Source organism: Podarcis tiliguerta (genome assembly GCF_965153285.1).
Source record: "Podarcis tiliguerta genome assembly, chromosome: 3".
NCBI lineage: Eukaryota > Metazoa > Chordata > Lepidosauria > Squamata > Lacertidae > Podarcis > Podarcis tiliguerta.
In genome coordinates this window covers 116,307,392-116,326,754 of record NC_139536.1, presented here as the reverse complement: position 1 = coordinate 116,326,754, position 19,363 = coordinate 116,307,392, and the positions used below count along the sequence as shown (strand labels likewise).

Below are 19,363 nucleotides of genomic sequence, written 5' to 3'. Positions count from 1 at the left end.
TGCTCCAGAATCTTCCCTGGTATTGATGTTAGACTGACTGGGCGGTAATTATTTGGGTCCTCTCTTTTCCCCTTTTTGAAAATAGGGACAACATTTGCCCTCCTCCAGTCTGCCGGGACTTCGCCTGTTCTCCAGGAATTCTCAAAGATGACTGCCAGTGGTTCTGAGATCACATCTGCCAGTTCTTTTAATACTCTTGGATGCAGTTCATCTGGCCCTGGAGACTTGAATACATCTAAACTAGCCAAGTATTCTTGTACTATCTCCTTAGTTATTCTGGGCTGTGTTTCCTCTGCTGAATCATTTCCTCCAAATTCTTCAGGTCGGGCATTGTTTTCTTTATCGGAGAAGACTGAGGCAAAGAAGGCATTGAGGAGTTCAGCCCTTTCTGTGTCCCCTGTTTGCATTTCACCATCTTCTCCTCTGAGTGACCCCACTGTTTCTTTGTTCTTCCTTTTGCTACGAACATACCCATAGAAGCCTTTTTTGTTGCTTTTAACCTCTCTAGCAAGCCTGAGTTCATTCTGTGCTTTAGCTTTTCTGACTTTGTGTCTACACGTGCTGGCTATTTGTTTGAATTCCTCTTTGGTGGTTTCCCCCCTTTTCCATTTTTTGTACACATCCTTTTTTAATCTTAACTCAGTTAAAAGTTCTTTAGATAGCCACCCTGGCTTCTTTAGGCACCTTCCATGTTTCCGTCTCATTGGTATTGCCTGAAGTTGTGCTTCTACTATCTCCCTCTTAACAAACTCCCAGCCATCATGAACTCCCTTTCCTTTTAGTATTACTGTCCATGGGATCTCACCCAGCACTTCCCTAAGTTTTATGAAGTCGGCTTTCTTAAAGTCAAGAAATTGAGTCCTAGTATGCTTGGCTGCTCCTTTCCGTTGTATAGTAAACTTCAGAAGAGCATGATCACTTGCGCCTAATGATCCTTCCACTTCTACCCCATTAACCAGGTCATCGACATTGGTTAGGACCAGATCTAAAATGGCTGTTCCTCTTGTTGCTTCTCCCACTTTCTGGACAATGAAGTTGTCTGCAAGGCCAGTGAGGAATCTGTTTGACCTTATGCTCTTGGCTGAGTTTGACATCCAACAAATATCTGGGTAATTGAAGTCCCCCATTACTACTATCTCCCTTCCTTTTGCATGCTTGGCCATCTGTTCCAGGAAGGCATCATCTATGTCCTCCGTTTGGCTTGGGGATCTATAGTAAACTCCCACAATGAGGTCACTATTATTCTTCTCTCCCTTAATTTTGACCCAAATGCTCTCACTTTGGCTTTGAGGTTCTAAATCTTGGATCTCTTCACAGGTATACACATCCCTGACATATAACGCCACTCCTCCTCCTTTCTTGTCTGGTCTGTTTCTCTGAAATAGATTGTATCCCTCCATTTTTACATTCCAATCGTGGGACTTATCCCACCAGGTTTCAGTGATGCCTATTATGTCATATTTAGTTTGCTGTACCAAGAGCTCAAGCTCATCTTGTTTATTTCCCATGCTTTGTGCATTAGTGTACAGACATTGAAGTCCATTAGTCATTCCCCCGTGTCTCTTATTTAAGGATTTTTTCCTCCCACCACTAGGTCTAGGTGATGGATAGACGAGAGGGACCAGTGGGAAAAACAGGCCAGGGTGGTTTTCCTCAAAGTGTGAGGCTGAGAAAGGGGGAAGTGAGCGCTGGAAGACTCACTTTCTTTGCATGTGGATTGAAGATTAAGGTATAATTATGACAGAGGGATATATACATATAATTTTGTGTTTTATTATGATTATTACTATTTTTTCTTCTCTTCTTCTATTTTCTTGTTCTTCTCTCTCCTCTATTTCTTGTCTTTTTGTTTCTATTTGCTCTAGATACTATTTTAATGTTTTGAGAAAACTTTAATAATAATCTGGGGGGGGGGGAATGGCAGGGGGTGGGACTCCCCTTGGTTTACAGACCAAAACATATGCTAAATAAATAGCTGGTGTTGTCTAAGCTACCCACAAACTTTGTGAAAATAAATCAGGATGAACACCTGAATAAACAGGTTGTCCAGAAACAACCCTACAGCCTTTCCATTGCCCCATGCATTTATTTTGACTATTAACCCAAGATACACAATTACACAAAGAGCAGGATATCAGGTTTATTAACAGTCATGAACAGAAGTCACATTCATTGCTGTTTATATATAAAGCCAGACAGAAAATACAGTTGCCCATAAACTGAAGAAAAAAATACTATAAGAGTTACATTTTAATCAAGATATTGGGGGAAATGGGTAGAGGGCAAGGGGTAATAAAAAGAATTCGGTAAGAACTGCTAAGAAACAAAATGTTGCATCTACTCACTAACAAGACATGAAAGGAGATTATGATATGGGAAAGGGGGGGTGCAACTTATATTGCATTTTCTTTATAAACATTCAGACTGCTCAAGAGATACTCTGTACGTTTCACTGGGGCTAGTTCTCTGTTGTAAAGGCCGTTCTGGCGACTTGGCTCTGAGTTTTAACAGGCCAGGGTCTAGACTAAGGAGAGGGTGGATGTTATTCTGATCAAATGATGTCGATGTCCCAGGCAAAGCAGCCTCTTGAGAGTGCAAGTCTTTCTTAGTAAATTCATTTTTTACTATGCTGCACAGCACACTGATCACCACTACAAGAGCACAGATGAAAAAAACAGTGGTACCTACAAGAATCTCGGTATAGCGGAACAAGGAGCTAATGCCTGCAAGACAAATAAAACTGCTTTGTTGAACTCGTTCTTTCCCAAATGCTTTTGCGCACAAAATTGGCTTCGATATTCAAAAGAGATCAGCCAACATGGTATAGAACAAGTCAAGGATTCTAGGAGACCAACATTCACATTTCATGCTCCTCCACACTCAGGACAGGAGTTAACTATCTTAGGGTGAAGACACAACATTTTTAGAACATAGTAAGGCTGAATTTGGAAGTTCTCCTGCCACACGGAGTGCAAACATAACTTGCCCTCTTCTGGAAAATACAGCCCTGCTTTCTGCAGCCATTATGCACAGTTTGAATTTCTTTGTTTAAAAGCAAATCTGGGATAAAGCCCCCTGCCCATCAACACCCATAGGCTACTAACCATCACTTCCTTACACTGCTTAGGGCAGTTTTGCAACTATCAAAATGCTTTGCTGTTTCTTTCTTTTTCTTTTTTTATAAGGTCAAGGAAGAACATATAACAGAACAAAATGCACATCACACCTGAAACAAAAGGAAGACAGCTCACACCAAATGTGAAGCAAAATGCAGGACTGAAGGCTGAATCAGCATAAGGCTTGCTGGCACACATGCCTGAATATCTGTCTGTCATGCAAATTGTTAAGGCTAAGCTCACACTATTGAAGAACTCACCGTGACTGCTTTTTAAACACTGTGTCCACCTTCATCCATATATTCTCAGGTGATATGAACAGAAGCATAACTACATCAAAGACTTTCAGGAGCCACAGTACAACTAAAAAGGCATAATCTTACTCTGACAGCTTAAGAGGTTGCTACGGTAAACTGGCAGGTTGAATTTCCAATGCAAATAGCATACTTCTTCTAAGATGGACAATTATTTCAAACTCACCCTCTGTCTGATTCTACAAGATTTACTGTTCATAAGAAAAAAAACCTTGCCGTAGGATGAGCCCAGTCTTGTGCCAGCTGGCTGGGGGGGGGGGGGTTTAAGAAGAAGAATATACTGCCACATGCACATCCCCTACAAGCAAGAGAACAGCTTCCAGATTAAGATGTGCACCCAACTGATATCCCATAGAACGAGAAGGGACACCTTCTAATGGTCCAATGTGTCTCTGTTTTATTTTGTGATAAGCATTTATATTTTAGTTTTAACATTTTAATGCAAACTGCAGTTATGTTAAGCAGCATAACATATTTACTATTCTTACTAATTCTTTTTATTCTTATCCTTAAGTATTTTCATTCTAATTTCCAATACTAAATAAATAAATAAATAAATAAATAATAAATCCCAAAGCAGATTTATAAATACATACCTGTCCGTGGATTATGAAAGCACAGGGTTCCTGAATTTTTTGGAGAACGATCCTCATAACCTTCTTTACATTGACATATATATGTACCATATCCATTGCGACAGATTGCCTTGTCACCACATAGCCCAATCCCAGAGCTGCATTCATTCACATCTGGCAGGTAGAGAGAGAATAAAATTGTTCAGCAGTAACATGGTTATAAACTTTGAATAGCATGTTTTCAGACTTCCAGTCATATAAGCCACAGCTAACCAATTAAGTAGGAATTTAGTATGCATTGGAAGCTGTCTTACTGCCACTTCTGTCTCCCATGGATTGGCAGAATAAACACCAAGACAACAGCCCTAAGTCACATAGGTGCAAGAAGAAACAAGAAAAAAAAGATGTTACACAATCCCAGCTAAACAGATATAAACTAGAAACAACTGATACAAACAATTCTGAAAACAGAGGACAAGTCAAAATAACAAAAATATAAATGAAAATGTTGGGGTATGCAATGCTATGGCATTCCATATGTATGGAATAAAATAGATTTTCCTTAAGCTTTGACTTTTCCTGATGTTAAGGATTAGTCTTTGCATGCACAAAGCTTTTATTAGCCAGCTACCTTTTTAGATATGAGCACTGCATGCAGTATTTGAAGAATTATAGCTGATTAATTTCCCATCTTCTCCTTTTCTTCACCTCTTTCAGTAGACATTTTAAAAAATTCCCTCCCACTTTTCCTGTAGCATTCGTTCTATGGTACCCCACCCCACGCCCAGCTCTTTCACTCACAATGATCACTTCATGGTTAAGCATGTCACAAGCACTTCCTCACAGGTGGAAGCCCTGCACAACCTCCATTATGGCTGTACCAGAAATCCTGCTGAAGCATGTACTTTGCATGTGGCGCACCAGAATGTCAACAAAATTGGCTGAAATCTCAAGGGTGGATGATCTTCACCACCACTAGCTTTTTAACTCGACAACACTAAAGCTCCAGCTGCACTATACACCTAAAAGCATTGTTATACCACATTAAACTGTCATGGCTTCCCCAAAAGAATCCTGGGAACTGTAGTTTGTTGTAAGAAGACACCTATTCCCCTCACAGAGCTAAAATTCTCAGAATTCCCTGGAAAGGATTGGCTGTTGCTGTTTATGGCGTGAAGGCTGCCATAAACAGATTTGCCCATCACACTTCCGACCAGACTCTTAGCAGAGCTGAAATACAGTCTGCAGCTAAGCGTGAGGAAATTGGCCCTGAGTCTCGATTGATGAGACCGATTACTTTATTGCCTGTCATTAAACTTAACAGTTGCTAATTACAGAAACTACTGTAGATCCCCGCGGCAAATCCGCTTGCATCCTCTCAGCAGATCAAAACCGAAACTCTCTCTTAGTCACTCTCACATAATGCGCTGCGCGTGCCCATGACTTCACTGTCTTATATTTGCACCGGTATAAACAATCCAGCTTCACAACCAGAGTTTCATCTTACACGCAGAAACTCAGGAAGACAGTTTTCTGAAAACGAATGACCAGTACCCCCAACAAAATCATGCTGAGAATTGTAGCTCTGTGAGGAGAAATAGAGGTCTTCTAGCAATTTTTAGCACCCTTAACAAACTGCAGTCCCCAGGGATGCCGTAACTTCTTAAAGTGGTATGATACGGCTTTAAATGCATAGTGTAGCTGGGTCATGGACACTTGAGGGGATAACCCATAGTCTTCATGTACATGGTTTCAACAATGACTTGCTTTGGAGCAGGGCCTGTCATTGTAAAATAAAGTGCTAGAAGCCAAAGGCAAATGTGCTTCAAACTCCATGAGGGGAAGGCAGATGGAGAAACAAGATGATTTGAAGAGAAGCAACTTTTGGGAAGAAGAGTTTGGATTTTATATCCTGCTTTATCACTATCCTAAGGAGTCTCAAAGCAGCTAACATTCTCCTTTCCCTTCCTCCCCCACAACAAACACTCTGCGAGGTGAGTGGGGCTGAGAGACTTCAGAGAAGTGTGACTGGCCCAAGGTCACCCAGCAGCTGCAGGTGGAGGAGCGGAGACGCGAACCCGGTTCCCCAGATTACGAGTCCACTGCTCTTAACCACTACACTGGCTCTCAGTGGGAAAGAGTTACACATGCCACCTAATGGCTTCCCTGCTCCAAATTTTCCTCTCTTGAAGAGAAAAGCAGGTATTAGGCTTTTGTTGTATGCTGTAGAGTTATGTGGGTCAAACTGCATGCAATACCTGGATTGCATCCTTCAACTGATACCAACTTGAATGAAGTTTCAGTCCCATTTTATGCCATGTAATCAACTTCTAAATTGATTTAGGAGACAGTGACACAATGTTAAGGTGTAATTCAACATCACACTATTACAGTCGTTCTGTCTGCAAAAGCACTTTTGCTTGCATGATGGAACAATAACCCTCTGTTTGCTGTTCTGGGGGATCTCCTGACCCCCCAAGCCTATTTGGGAGAACCCCTCTTGTGCTGGCGAAAGACCTTGTGCTGGCTCTCATTAATGCAATTGTTCAGTTGAATCCAGCCCTATGTGATCAGCTTAATTGTTCTGTGGATTCAAGGGCTATTCTTTCCTCCTGCCTTCACTGATGCAAAAATAGCAAGCCCAGAATTTTATTCACTGAATGATTAAAGTTTCTTTTTAGCTAGTGATAGGAAGACCTGTGGAATCCCCCCCCCTTTACTCCCCCATCCCAGACCTCCCCATCTCTATCTAACTTGTTATTTTATACCACCCATAAATCGTGTAACTCTTTTTACACACCTCTCACCACAACTGTCTGAACCTTGCCAAGTTCCACAGATGCTCCACCAAGCTCTTCCAGTTGCAAATGCAATAAGTGTGATATATTCTTTTCTTCTGGTGTTAGATGGAGCCAGAACATGAATATCAGGTTCGGACCATTTTGTCTACATATAAAAATGGAAGTATTAATTTCAAATGAGTGAGTACATTAACATTTCCCTTCTCTAGTAGGTGAGCACATATAATAAAGGTATTAGCTTGGGAATAAGAAGACAGAAGGCAAGTTGAAGGTTTACTACAGAGAAGGAAGGAAGAAGGGTTGAAAATAATATTGTTGGCTTGAAAATAATATTGTTGGCTTTTCCGCATTAAGTGCAACTGATAAAGAATAGCATGCTTTATCAGGGTGCTTTAAACCAAGTTTGTTACCATTTTAGGGCAATCTATAGCTTAGTTGACATACCTCTCAGTTTCAGCTTCTTCTTTCCTTATAATTTCCTTTAACTTGACTTCCTTGACTTTGATTGAGAGGAGTTTCACTTTCTCTTGTACCTGGAAAAAAAAGCCCAACTGTGGGTTTATATTACAGATAACCAATGGTTAAATCAATGGCAACAGAAACAAAGGTGCCGATAGCATAATTAATAGCCTCTTGAAAATAACAACAAAAGCCTCACCCAGTTATGGTGGATCTCAGTTTTTCCTGCTATGGGACAACTACGCAAGTATATGTAATATAAAAATAGTATTTTGTTTTTATAACTTTACTTTAAGTATTTCAATTGCACCTATAATAAATATGTATTATATATCTATTATATCTCTTCAATATGTTTCCACTCTTCTTTCCCTTCTTCTAACTCACAAAATTCTTATTCCATTTCTCAATATCAACATCTCTTAGTCACTCTGAATCTCTTTCACAAAAACTCTTATTATTCCAAAAATAGTGAATGCTCACCATTTTGCCAAAGATGTCTCTTTCCTTGTGTGCCTTCTGGTGATTCTGTGCGCTTCCATTTTATTCGTCACAAAAAGGTGAAAATCCAACCTTTCTGCTGTCTTTAATTTGTCTGCATACCCATGTTTAACCAACTGTGCACTTTGAAAATTTATTAAACTCATTTTGTGGAACTGACATGGTACCAGCAACAACATGACGTGCCACAGGCGAGGTGTGCCCCCACCTCAAAAATAAAGAACTAAAATTGAGGACTTGAAGCTCCTCTATTAAAAGGACCGACATATAGCATTACAAACACAATCGGCTTTAGCATACAACCAGTGCCATTTGTTTTCTTACCTGACTCTTAATAGAGTCTATGAGAGCTTTTTCCAACTCACTTCCAGTGGCAGAGCTCCATCCTTTGTTTTCTATACCAAAACTTATTTCAAACAGAAGATCTGCAGAAGACCCAAAGATTGCCAAAGTACAGTGAGGATACAGAAAATAGCAGAGCAATTCCTACAGCTTGCCACCGTATTTAAAGCTAACAGCCCCCTAAGCCAGTGTGGTCTAGTGGTTAAGATGTCAGATTAGGACGTGGGCTACCAGGGTTCAAATCCACACCCAGCCATGAAGCTCATTGGGTGGCCTTAGGCCAGTCACAGTCTCTCAGATGGACCTACCTCACAGGGTTGTTGTGGGGATTAAATGAGGAGAAGCATGTATATCACCTTGAGCTCCTTGGAGGAAAAGGTGAGATATAAATGCTGTAAATAAATAAGCACAAAGGAAGGTGTTCCCTGCACCCAAAGGGCCGACTTGCAGCACGAGTATCATTTGGTTAACAGTCAGTGATGTATCAGTTCACCCAACCATTTAAAGGATCTACATTGGCTCCCAGGGCTGACCTTGAAGCCCCAAACAGCCTTGGCCCAGTATACACAAAGGAGTGTCTCCACCCCCATCGTTCAGTCTGGACACGGAGGTCCACCTCCAAAGGCAGAAGTGAAGCTACAGGGAACCAGGCAGAGGGCCTTCTTGGTAGTGGTACCCTCCTTGTGGAATGCCCTCCCATGAGATGTCAAGGAGATAAATAACTACACAACTTTGCAAAGACATCTGAAAGCAGCCCTGTATAGGGAAGTTTTTAATGTTTGATGTTTTGCTGTTATTATATCTGTTGGAAGCCACCCAGAGTGGCTGGGGCAACCCAGTCAAATGGGTGGGGTACAAATAATAAAATTATTATTATTAATTATTATTAAACTACACTGGGAAAGCAAGTTTTTAAAAACTTCTTCCACCCTTGAGGAAGGGGATATGGAAACGTTACCTCCAGGATTGTGCTCAGATTCCAGTACAAAATTATTGTCATGGGGCTTCAAAACAGAATCCTTCTCTATGGAAGAAAGACAACGGAAAAATATCAATCTAGTATCTGGAACATGAGAGTTCTAGTGCAACGCCCATGAACACCACCAAGTCAGAAGTGTATCTGACTCACATGTACAGTACATACAGTTTATTGCAAAATAATCCCCCCCAGCCCCATATGCAATATGTGGAATGAAAATACACTTTATGCTTGCACACATGTTTATATTCACAAGTAAAACATTTATCACTGAACACAAGACATCTGACAGCCTTCAGAGAATTGGGGGCATTTGCCTTGTGGTACCTTAAAGATTTAACAAATGGATTGTGGCAAAGTCTTTTGTGAACGAGAATATCAGTCGGTAGGCGAATATAGACACAAACACAAAGAAAGAGAGAGAGAGAAAACATAGCTGGCGTTTTGTCAGACAGTAGGGTTCCATTATCAATCAATCAATCAATCAATCAATCAATAAATATAAAAACAATTAAATGCAAACAGTACAGAGTGAAAATTCTGCAAAGGAAGAGCAGTGACAATTCATAATTAAAGTGACTGACCAGTACTGAACGAGTGGAGGAAATTCAATGTGTGAAGCAGCTCGGATTTAGAATGACAATTTTGTTTCGTTTGCCAACAGTTACTGACTCCCCCTCCTATATCAAACACTAGAAAAAGCTGAAAACCACACACTGCTCAATGGAGTTAAGCCAGATTTCTGAAACACAGGCTAGCAAGGATTTCTTCTGTAATTTCCCCAATTAGCTCTGTGCATTTACCAGCCTCAGCTGATAGATAAGCAGTTTAGAGGTAACAAGACTTACCATAGGAATTATTCTCTGCTTTCAATGAAGTTTTTTGACTTGACACCTGAGCAGAAGGTGAGTAGGGAGGGTTTGGGTTTGTGCGTTTCTTTTGCAGTCGCTCTGCATTTCTGGTTACTGGATTGTTTGGAAGCAAAGTAGAAACTGCCTCTACTTGGGTACCTTTTGAGTTCTTTGAGGGAACAGCCTGGAAATTCGTAGCTGTAGTGGTTGTGGGGCCCAAGAGTTTCCTATTAAGCATCCTTAGAGAAGGAGCAGGAAGCACATTAGGGTACCCTACAGTGGTCAGATAGGTTTTTGGCTTGGCTGTAGGAATGTCTGGCATTTCTGTAGTGAGCTGCTCTGCTCCACGAGAGTCATTTTTTCCTACAGCAGCAGTCACTGCTATGTACTTATCACTGTTGTCATTCTCTTCTCCAAAGGCTTGATTGTTCCTCTGCTCTCCTGTAAATACTTCCTGCAGTTCCAAGTGTTGAAATTCCATTTCATCCATGATTTTCCTGGAGAACTCAGAATTAGTCAGCAGTGAGTGAGGAACCTCTTCTTGCTTCTTCTCTGGGATACTTTTAGGAGGTGAAACTGGAGTTCTCTGATCTTCCATGAACATTTGTGGAAAAGTAGTGCCACTCAAGGCGGATGTTCCTAATATTGTTCTCCCAGTATTGCTCATGTATGCTGGCTTCCAGCGTGTGGTTCTGTGCCCACTATTTTGAAGATTGACAGATTCAGTGACAGTTCCATGACCTTTCATTGCCACCGATTTTGTCATCATTCTGACCTTTGGGGACACACGTAGTGTGGCTGAAGAGGCAATTGGCTTGTACATAATTGCTTTGTCTTCATTCTGAAAACTGCTTGAGTCTAAGACTAGAGTTTTCTTGAAGTTGCTGGAAGAGGTTTCATTCCCATTCCTAATGTCATCAATAGTTGGCTTAGCAACATGCATCCTCTTTATATTAAGAGGTTTCAAGGTAACTTTTTTTGGGGTTTTCAAGAGAGAAACCGTAGGCTGTAGGAATGATTCTAAGCTTGTAGCCTTGCTATTTCCCCACCACCTCTCTTTACTAGTCGCAGGAAGCCCATTTTCGCCACTAAGCTTTCTGCTAGTGTTTACAAAGTCCAAAATATGCTGTGAGTGCATTATAAAAGACTTGGGAGAAAGTCCAGCACTGCTGTTAGATTTCACAACTGGCCTTTCACCACCAGTAAAAGTTTCATAATCTTCAAATACATAATACCGTCCTTTAAAATATTTATGGCTATGGTTGTGAGAAGACATTGTTGACAAAAACACTACGTGGACAGCCACAGCCTGTGCAGCAAACACCAAAGTACCATGGTTTCTGCATGCATAAGTTACTTTGCTTTCAACACTTGATAAGACTCCTTGGAATATGAGCTTATCCTGATTTTCTTCACATTGTGAAATCCCTTCAAATCCTTCTATGTAAATCAAGATGTGCTTGTGAGCACCAGCCCAGATAGTCCAGTTGCACCAGCTGTTGCCTGGCATCCTGCTCAGATCTGGAGGAGAGAAAGTTCCAGCATCGCCCTCCAAGACAGCGTGGCAACTTGTGACAGGAAGATACACCAGCAGCCAAGGGAATCCCAATTCTGTAGCTGGAAGATGAAAGAAGGTGTACAATCACCATCACTTTGGGCTCATCCACACTTCCGCTTGTTCGGAGCCTAGAAAGCATGGGTCCAAGGGGTTTTCTGTTTGTCCTATGCTTTCTTGGCACAGGTCTGAGTGGTCTTGCCTTTGTCCCACCATTTTCCTCCTGAAAACCTGCTCTTTCATGCTAATCAGAATCGATGGCAATTTGTGAAAAAACCAATTGCCATTTGTTCCAATTCAGCACTAAACTGCGGGTTTCCTCAGGGGGTAGTGGCAGAACAAATGGAAGTTTGGAGCATCCATTTATTGAGCACGATTGGTTTATTGCAGGCATAGGCAAACTCTGGCCCTCCAGATGTTTTGAGACTACAATTTCCATCATCCCTGACCACTGGTCCTGTTAGCTGGGATGGTGGGAATTGTAGTTCCAAAACATTTGGAGGGCCAGAGTTTGCCTATGCCTGGTTTATTGCATTAGAAGAACGACAATAAAATTGCTAGCACATTTGCAAAGCTAAGTAGGGACTGGCCTGGTTTCTTGGCCTTTATTCAATGCTTTGAGCATCTGGAAGCACTTCATACATTGTATTAGTTATGCTTATGGCAATCTGGCCAGGCAGTTCGGTGTTCTACCTGTTTTGCAGTATAGCCATATTGCTCACAGGCCAACTATAGGTCTACAATAGACAAAGAGAGACGGAATAAAAGATCTGCTCAGACAAGCTCCCCTTGCCCCCCAACACACACCCCAGAAGCAGACTGCTGATGTTGACAGATCACTGGTTGGGAAACAAGTGGAAGCCTGCCTGAGTTTAGGCAACTTCAAAATAATGCTGACTCTGGACACACCTTGCGAGGTAACACAACTGCTTGCGATTTGCTTGCGATTTGCCAGTTTTCAAGGCAAGAAAAAAACATTTCCTAAGATTTATCACAGGGCCACTTCACACATCCTTTCCAGATATAAAACAACTCCACATCATCCAGGGTTAAGAATGAAGCTGAAAAATCATTTTATTTTACTTCTTGGCATATACGTGCAGTTGGCATGTATGTCAAAAGCTGACAGCCCTGGCTCCTTGGTGCTGACTGGAGGCCACTGTTGTGGTTGTGACAGTATGGAAAACACCACACTAATCTTCTGACACCAACCAGTCAATCATTGTGCCACTTGGACAAAATCTGCTGAAGAAAATGTTGGAAGTTTGTATTTCCTATCCCATTTGCTGTAAGCTATCAAGAGCACAAATACAACTATCTGAGAACTATAGGTAGTCGATCAGGGTTATATGTTTCAGAAATAACAGCCTCCATCTTCTTGCACCTGAGCCATCACATCCAGTAATGGGATTTGCTTTGCTTGACTTCTCCTTCTTATGGCTCTGTTTGCAGCTTCAAGGCACTGAGCCCAACACCTCCCTCCCAAGGGCTCCCAACACAGGGAGATTCCAGGGATGTGGTGCTACAGCCCCTCCAGTTCCTCAGTTAATCTGAATCTTCTCATTGCTCAGCTGCAAAGTTCATAACCCAAGTAGCTGAGCCTAAACATTGGCTTGAGGAAAACTGGCAAAGAATAAATCAAATCACAGAATCCCACTGGTGGTCATCTGAGGGGCATGAAAATACCAGATCTGCAAAATTCAAAGAACACCCTAAAGCTGGAATAGGAGAGGCAGCTGTTTCTGCCATGGGAGTAATGTGATACTTTAGAAATAAACATAATGTAAATACTGCCCTGTGGGCACTCCTGCATTTAAAGTGTGGGGGATACAAAACAAACACACCACCTGTCCTTCCCAGATTTAAAACAGGGACTGACATTTTCTCTTGCAGTTCTCCCTCTTTGTTTTAGCAGAGCCCAACCCAAGGGCTTAGTCAGGGAGAAGAACAGCAGCAGCAGCAGCAATCCATTGCTCACAGGCTCCTTGCCCTGCAGCAGCCCCACTCCCCATCCTGGAAGGAAGACAACTAGCCTCTAGGGATCACCATTTGAATCATCCCTTTGGCATTGAGCCTGCCCTGCAGCCATACTGCACCCCCCCCCCAAGTACACGAATCCCAACAATACTTGTGCACAGTACAAAATTGCTGGCAAACCCATGAATGAATCACCTTGCTCCTTCACTGTCAATTTTAAAGCTCACCTGGTTTTGATTCCTGGGATCCATTAAGACTTGTGTCGGCCTAAAAAGAAAACCAAGGGATTTACTCTTATTGTTATGCAAGTATAGCACAGATACAAGTGCTTTTCCCTACACACAGTCATTCCAGGGCTCACTGCTTATTAAGTGCCAAAATCCCATTAACTCCGGGAAGTGCACAGTTTACTCTACAGAGGAAATGGTGCGTTTATTTAACATATGTGGCTATTTCTATCAGAGGCACATGGGATATAAATGGAAGAATGAGGCACTTACATGAAGCCCTCTTGGGGCAAAGGTGTTTTGACTTGACTCTTTGGAACAACACCAATACTCACCCGTTCATCATGTTTTCCTACATCAAAGTTTGGTGTCGGGAAACCCCTGGAAGGTTGCTTGGTAGCTTCCTTCCCTAATGAGCAAGAGCAAAGCAAAAGAAGAAATAATGCCAGTGGAAAAAGCAACTTCATCATAAAGTTTTACCAAGCCCCTCCATTAAATATCTCCACAGCTGCTCCTTTCCTAAACCATTCAGAGTCTGCTGCAGCTGCTTCACTTGGTCTCTCTTAGGGAAGCCTGTGGCTGGAATCTCTCTCACTTTTCAAGGCCAGCCAATTATCCCTCCACCCAAAGGCATTCTATTATCCAATCAGATTACAAGGTGCCAGGTAGCACTAATTAAATAGTTGAGGGCTCGCTTGCTTGAGAGGATGTTTGCATGTTTACTTGGAAGTAAGTTTCACTTTGCTTAATAAGCCAAGCCCCCAAGAAATAAGTTTGCAGATGGACATAAAAACAAATGTGGGTAGATGGTGTTTGCTAGCTGTTGTTGTAAAACATGCCTTTAAATTTGATAATAAAGATTGTTTCTATTTATACCATTCCCAGAGAGGTTCATGAGGCACGTGCTCTGTATTCTTTTTAAAGGTAAAGGTAAAGGGGCCCCTGACCATTAGGTCCAGTTGCTGATGACTCTCGGGTTGCGGCGCTCATCTTGCTTTACTGGCCGAGGGAGCCGGCATACAGCTTCCACGTCATGTGGCCAGCATGACTAAGCCGCTTCTGGCGAAACCAGAGCAGCACATGGAAACGCCGTTTACCTTCCCGCCAGAGCGGTACCTATTTATCTACTTGCACTTGACGTGCTTTTGAACTGCTAGGTTGGCAGGAGCAGGGACCAAGCAACCGGAGCTCATCCCATCGCGGGGATTCGAACCGCCGACCATCTTATCAGCAAGCCCGGGGGAGGGGCTTTTAATAGATTTTGTGGGGCTTCCTAAAGTTTTAAAGTCCTACCTATTGCTCTTATTGATTCATTTCTGATGTGAAGTGTTTTATATTGCTTTATATTATCTATATTAACCATTTTTATGTACATGATGCCTTGAAGTGAACTTCAGTCATGGGGTGGCATGGAAATACTGTTAATAAATAAAATACATGATTACTCAGGAAATAAAGACTTCCCTAAAGAAAATCCAATGGAGTTAAATGACATTCTCAATGACTACATAGTATTAGACTTAGTATGAATTTGAAGTCAAATAATAGAATAATGTATGACACACATACCATAAAGGACCAAGGCCAATAAACCTAAGATTTCCCAAACCCATGTTGGTAAGTTTCAGCACAGCACTTACAACAGCCCCACCTTTTAAATGGTGCATTATTGGTACCAAAAAAGCTTTGAAAGGATATACTGTAAAGCTGGTCCTCTGGCTCCCTCTGGTGGCCATGTGTTGTTTTAGCACCAAAGAAAGCCGATAGCTGAGTGGGCAAAGCACCATCAGCTGCAGCACAGATGACATTTCCCAAGAAATCAGTATGCTCCCTATTTAAACATTAAATGAGAATATTATTTTCATGCTCCTGTATTACTTCCTACCAAATTATATATCTGTCAAGTGTATGAACATTTTTTTAAAAAACTGGTTAATTGTGTTTCAATGCATTTATTATTTCCTAACAAGAAATGCAACTTGCAATATAGTACAACTTAGTAGCTGACTGATCAAAATTGTATTCTTAGAACATTTAGTGGGGCAGACTTTTCTTGGCAGATGAAGGCACAGGGAAAAGTTTTGCATGCCTAGTATCTCTCTTCATGCAAGCAGTAACAGTAGGAAAGCCTATTGAATTCAATGGGGCCTGCTCCCAGGTAAGTGGGGTTCAGAAGGCAGCCCAGGCTAGCTGAACCCACATTCCACAGAAAACAATGGGGAAAGTTAGTCATGACTTAAGTGCCAGTTCAGCTCATAGTATGAAATGTCAGAAAACTCTTGGCAATTTAATGAAACATCCTTAGGCTCCAATCTAATGTACTTACCTGGGAGCAAGCCCCACTGAACACAATGGGTCTTACTTCCGAGTAAACGTGCATAGGCTCAGCCTCAGGCTATGAGTTGACCACAAGCCTAAATACCAAAGCAGCTCTCTAGATTGCCTGGCCTCTTGTTGCTGTTCAGAGATGGCACGTGGAAGAAGACAAATGAATGTACTGTATCAGCTCAGCCACCTCTAGGGCTATGGGCTCCTCACTACCTCTCAGCCTGAGCTCAGACTGCTGGATCCGTGGGCAGAAGCTGCTCCTGTTCATGCAGCAAACGCCAGGTGATAGAAGAAAAGGGATGTCTTGTCCATGGAAAAGTGCCACTGAGGTGATAAGAATACTTTTACTGATCCCAATCCTGTGGCTTCAGTAGTTGTTCAAATATATAAAAGGATGTCACATAGAGGAGGGAGAAAGGTTGTTTTCTGCTGCTCCAGAGAAGCGGACACGGAGCAATGGATCCAAACTACAAGAAAGAAGATTCCACCTAAACATTAGGAAGAACTTCCTGACAGTAAGAGCTGTTCGACAGTGGAATTTGCTGCCAAGGAGTGTGGTGGAGTCTCCTTCTTTGGAGGTCTTTAAGCAGAGGCTTGACAACCATATGTCAGGAGTGCTCTGATGGTGTTTCCTGCTTGGCAGGGGGTTGGACTCGATGACCCTTGTGGTCTCTTCCAACTCTATGATTCTATGATTCTATTCTATGATTCTATGATTCTATGCCTCCTTGGACTCACCTACATTCGTAAAGACAAAGTGCTTTATATGTGTTACAACACTGTGACACCAGATGGCACTGTGGAGCCCTGTCTTTCGCCAACCGAATTTCCCTGTATGAAGTTTACAACACATTTAACTGAATTGCTTTTTTTGATGTGTCTAGGTCCAGCCCTGCACTGAAATTAAGCAAGCAAAGCTTTTCTTTTTTCCTGCCATGGACATGAAATGATGAAGAAAATCTCCAGCTGCTAAATTTTCTATGTGTCAGGCTACTGTTGAAGGCACAGACTGCAGACAGCAGGAAAACTAGCAGCCATATCAAGAGTTGCAGGTTGGAATTCGGCAGCATTGTCTTCATTGTTGATGCTGTGCTCTAGAACATACAAAGTAATGAAAATGAGACTAATACCTATCCCTGTTAGCTGGGATTAGGAAGGCTGGCTTCCCAGAAAAAGTGAGCCTAGGCCCCTCCTCTTTTAGAAACCAGGCATCCTGCTCACTTGGCCCCAGAGATTGTGGTGGGACAGGCCTGGATTAGGAAAAGTGGAACTGCTTTGAAGTTTTATGAAGCCACACACATTTCCCCCCTGAAGTAGGAGAGCAAAGTATCTGATCCACAACTTTGGCTCTAACCCTGCAAATATTTGTAGAGTACCTAAGAGGTATATAGACACAAACAGCTAAAAAATGGGTTCATCAAGATTTGAACAGTGGCCTTACTCTGTGAAGACGGCTTTGAACGGAGACCAGGGAAGGTAATGTAAGGCCAATGTTTTTCAGACAAGAGAACATCTGTTTCCTTTCACTGCTAACCTGCTGTAAGGCTGTCCTGAAATGAATACTGACGTCTGTAAGTAGAGACGTTGTTGACATAGCACCTAATGTGATTTTTCTGCATGGGAAGGTGTTCCAGGGTCTGGGAGAGGCATGAGATGTTTGTGTGCGATTGCAACATGGACTGGGATGGGCAATGGATGCCTCCCAAGCAAAACATTCATGCAAGGAGTGTAGGATTTCTCTAAACAGTATTTGGGGAACAGGAATATATTTTGGGTCTTCAACAACTAAGAAAACTAGCCAATGTCCACAATGCACGCACGCACGCACGCACACACACACACACACACGTTGGAAATATTACAAAGAAGAATGGCATGCTAACAGTAGTGATGGCCGGGAATAGCTGGGCAGCCTAACCAGAAGCTCCTGCAGTTTGAATAGCTGTGCAGAAGAAGGAGCTTCATTAGCTTCAGCTTTCCATTCAAGGCTGAAAAAGCTGCCCTTGCAAAAGTTTCCCTTTCTACACAGGTATTTAAATAAAGAAGCCTGGCTGCTTGTAGCCATAAGTGCTGTGGAAGGGATCAGGCTGCAGCCATAGGAATTTTTTACAGCCATTTAAGTGAGATCCCCCTCCCCCCAAAGAGGCTTTGGGCCTTGAATGGTTAAAGAAAGACAGAAATGCAAGAGATGCAGTGGCTCCACCATGAAGACAGTGGCTGCCCGTTCTTTGCTCTGGAGGGTTGATGAAGCAGCAGGCCAGAGGCATCTGCGTGGTCTGGATGGAGTTTGCTTCCTCCAGAGAAGCTGCTTGGCTCTTTCACTTCACATGGTAGGTGGAAACTTCTTGTTTTGGAGAACTATTTTCTTCTGTCTGATGGATGCAGGTTGAAATATTATTTGCCTGCTGCTGTACTACTCTAACCAGCTTTGTAATTTTTAAGATTGCATTTAAGGTATCAACATTTTACAAATGTTTGTACAGTCATACCTCGGGTTGAATGTGCTTTGGGTTGAGCGCATCCGAGTTGCGCTGTGCAGCAACTCGGAAGTAACGGAGCACGTTACTTCTAGGTTTTGCCACTTGCACATGTGCAGACGCTCAAAATGACGTCAGGTGCATGCGCAGAAGTGGCGAAAAGCGACGCGTGCTTGTGCAGACGTGCCGTCGCTAGTTACGTTTGCTTCTAGATGCGAACAGGGCTCCGGAAAGGATCCTGTTCACATCTAGAGGTACCACTGTATTGCTGTTTTTATGTTGCCTTCATTTCTTTTTCTTGTATGTTGCTTTGTGTAGCCTATAAATACATGGAATATAAATAAATAAATCCAAGAGTAAATATTTTATCTATAATATCCCTTCTCACAAGTAGCAGCTAATGGGGATGATTTCCTTGCTCCTTTGATATTTCACTTTATCTTCAGCACCCGGCACTCAGCTCTCACCTGTGGCTCCTGGAAGCTGTTGACACACGACAGTGGCCACATTCCAGGAACAGCTTCAACTGGCCAGCTAAACCAGGTGAGGGTAGCCGATGGGTCTCAAACCCTTGGTAAGTGGGAACCCCCCCCCCCCGTACACGAAGACAGGCTCTGGAGGATTGAGTGGATGAGACCAATGGTGGGTCCAATGGTCAAGGAGGAGTTTCTGCAGGAGCTGCAGAGGGAAATGCGGGGCAGATGGGCCTTGTCAACCTGAGAAGGTAGCTCATCTAGAAGGAGGAAATCTTTGACCCTAAACCTCCAGTGCCTTGCAGGAGATCTTCGGGAGAAGAAAAGGCTAAGGAGTAAACCCTACACAAATCCAGAGTGGAGTCCCTAAAATGGTTGGACAGTGCCT

At 42.5% G+C, this 19,363-nt stretch overlaps 1 protein-coding gene across 7 annotated transcripts; it reads right to left on the bottom strand.

The window, feature by feature from the left end:
• Positions 1-2,126: 2,126 nt before the first annotated feature.
• LOC310675144 (uncharacterized protein) lies at positions 2,127-14,389 on the bottom strand. 7 transcript variants are annotated; one of them, XM_083435306.1, is made up of 10 exons: positions 14,033-14,131; positions 13,698-13,737; positions 12,403-12,735; positions 9,936-11,549; positions 9,067-9,132; positions 8,091-8,191; positions 7,251-7,339; positions 6,806-6,951; positions 4,027-4,179; positions 2,135-2,723 (listed from the first exon to the last, which is right to left on the bottom strand). In XM_083435306.1, the coding sequence occupies exons 4-10, from the start codon at positions 11,446-11,448 to the stop codon at positions 2,410-2,412; spliced, it is 2,382 nt and encodes a 793-aa protein (XP_083291432.1). In that variant the 5' UTR covers positions 11,449-11,549; positions 12,403-12,735; positions 13,698-13,737; positions 14,033-14,131; the 3' UTR covers positions 2,135-2,409. The 7 variants fall into 7 exon arrangements, with proteins under 7 accessions (XP_083291430.1, XP_083291431.1, XP_083291432.1 ...); XM_083435307.1 differs by having other exon boundaries at positions 12,403-12,738; positions 14,033-14,124; XM_083435304.1 differs by lacking the exon at positions 12,403-12,735 and having other exon boundaries at positions 2,127-2,723; positions 9,936-11,555; positions 14,033-14,381.
• Positions 14,390-19,363: the final 4,974 nt, after the last annotated feature.

What these genes read in the sequence shown, in the direction of transcription:
- LOC310675144 (XM_083435304.1), bottom strand. Translation starts at nt 14,167, where the DNA reads ATGATGAAGTTGCTTTTTCCACTGGCATTATTTCTTCTTTTGCTTTGC. An exon ending in AGCAGAGAATAATTCCTATG is followed by an intron (nt 9,133 to 9,935) that starts GTAAGTCTTGTT and finishes TTTCTTCCATAG; the next exon opens with AGAAGGATTCTGTTTTGAAG. An exon ending in CTTTCATAATCCACGGACAG is followed by an intron (nt 2,724 to 4,026) that starts GTATGTATTTAT and finishes TTTGTCTTGCAG; the next exon opens with GCATTAGCTCCTTGTTCCGC.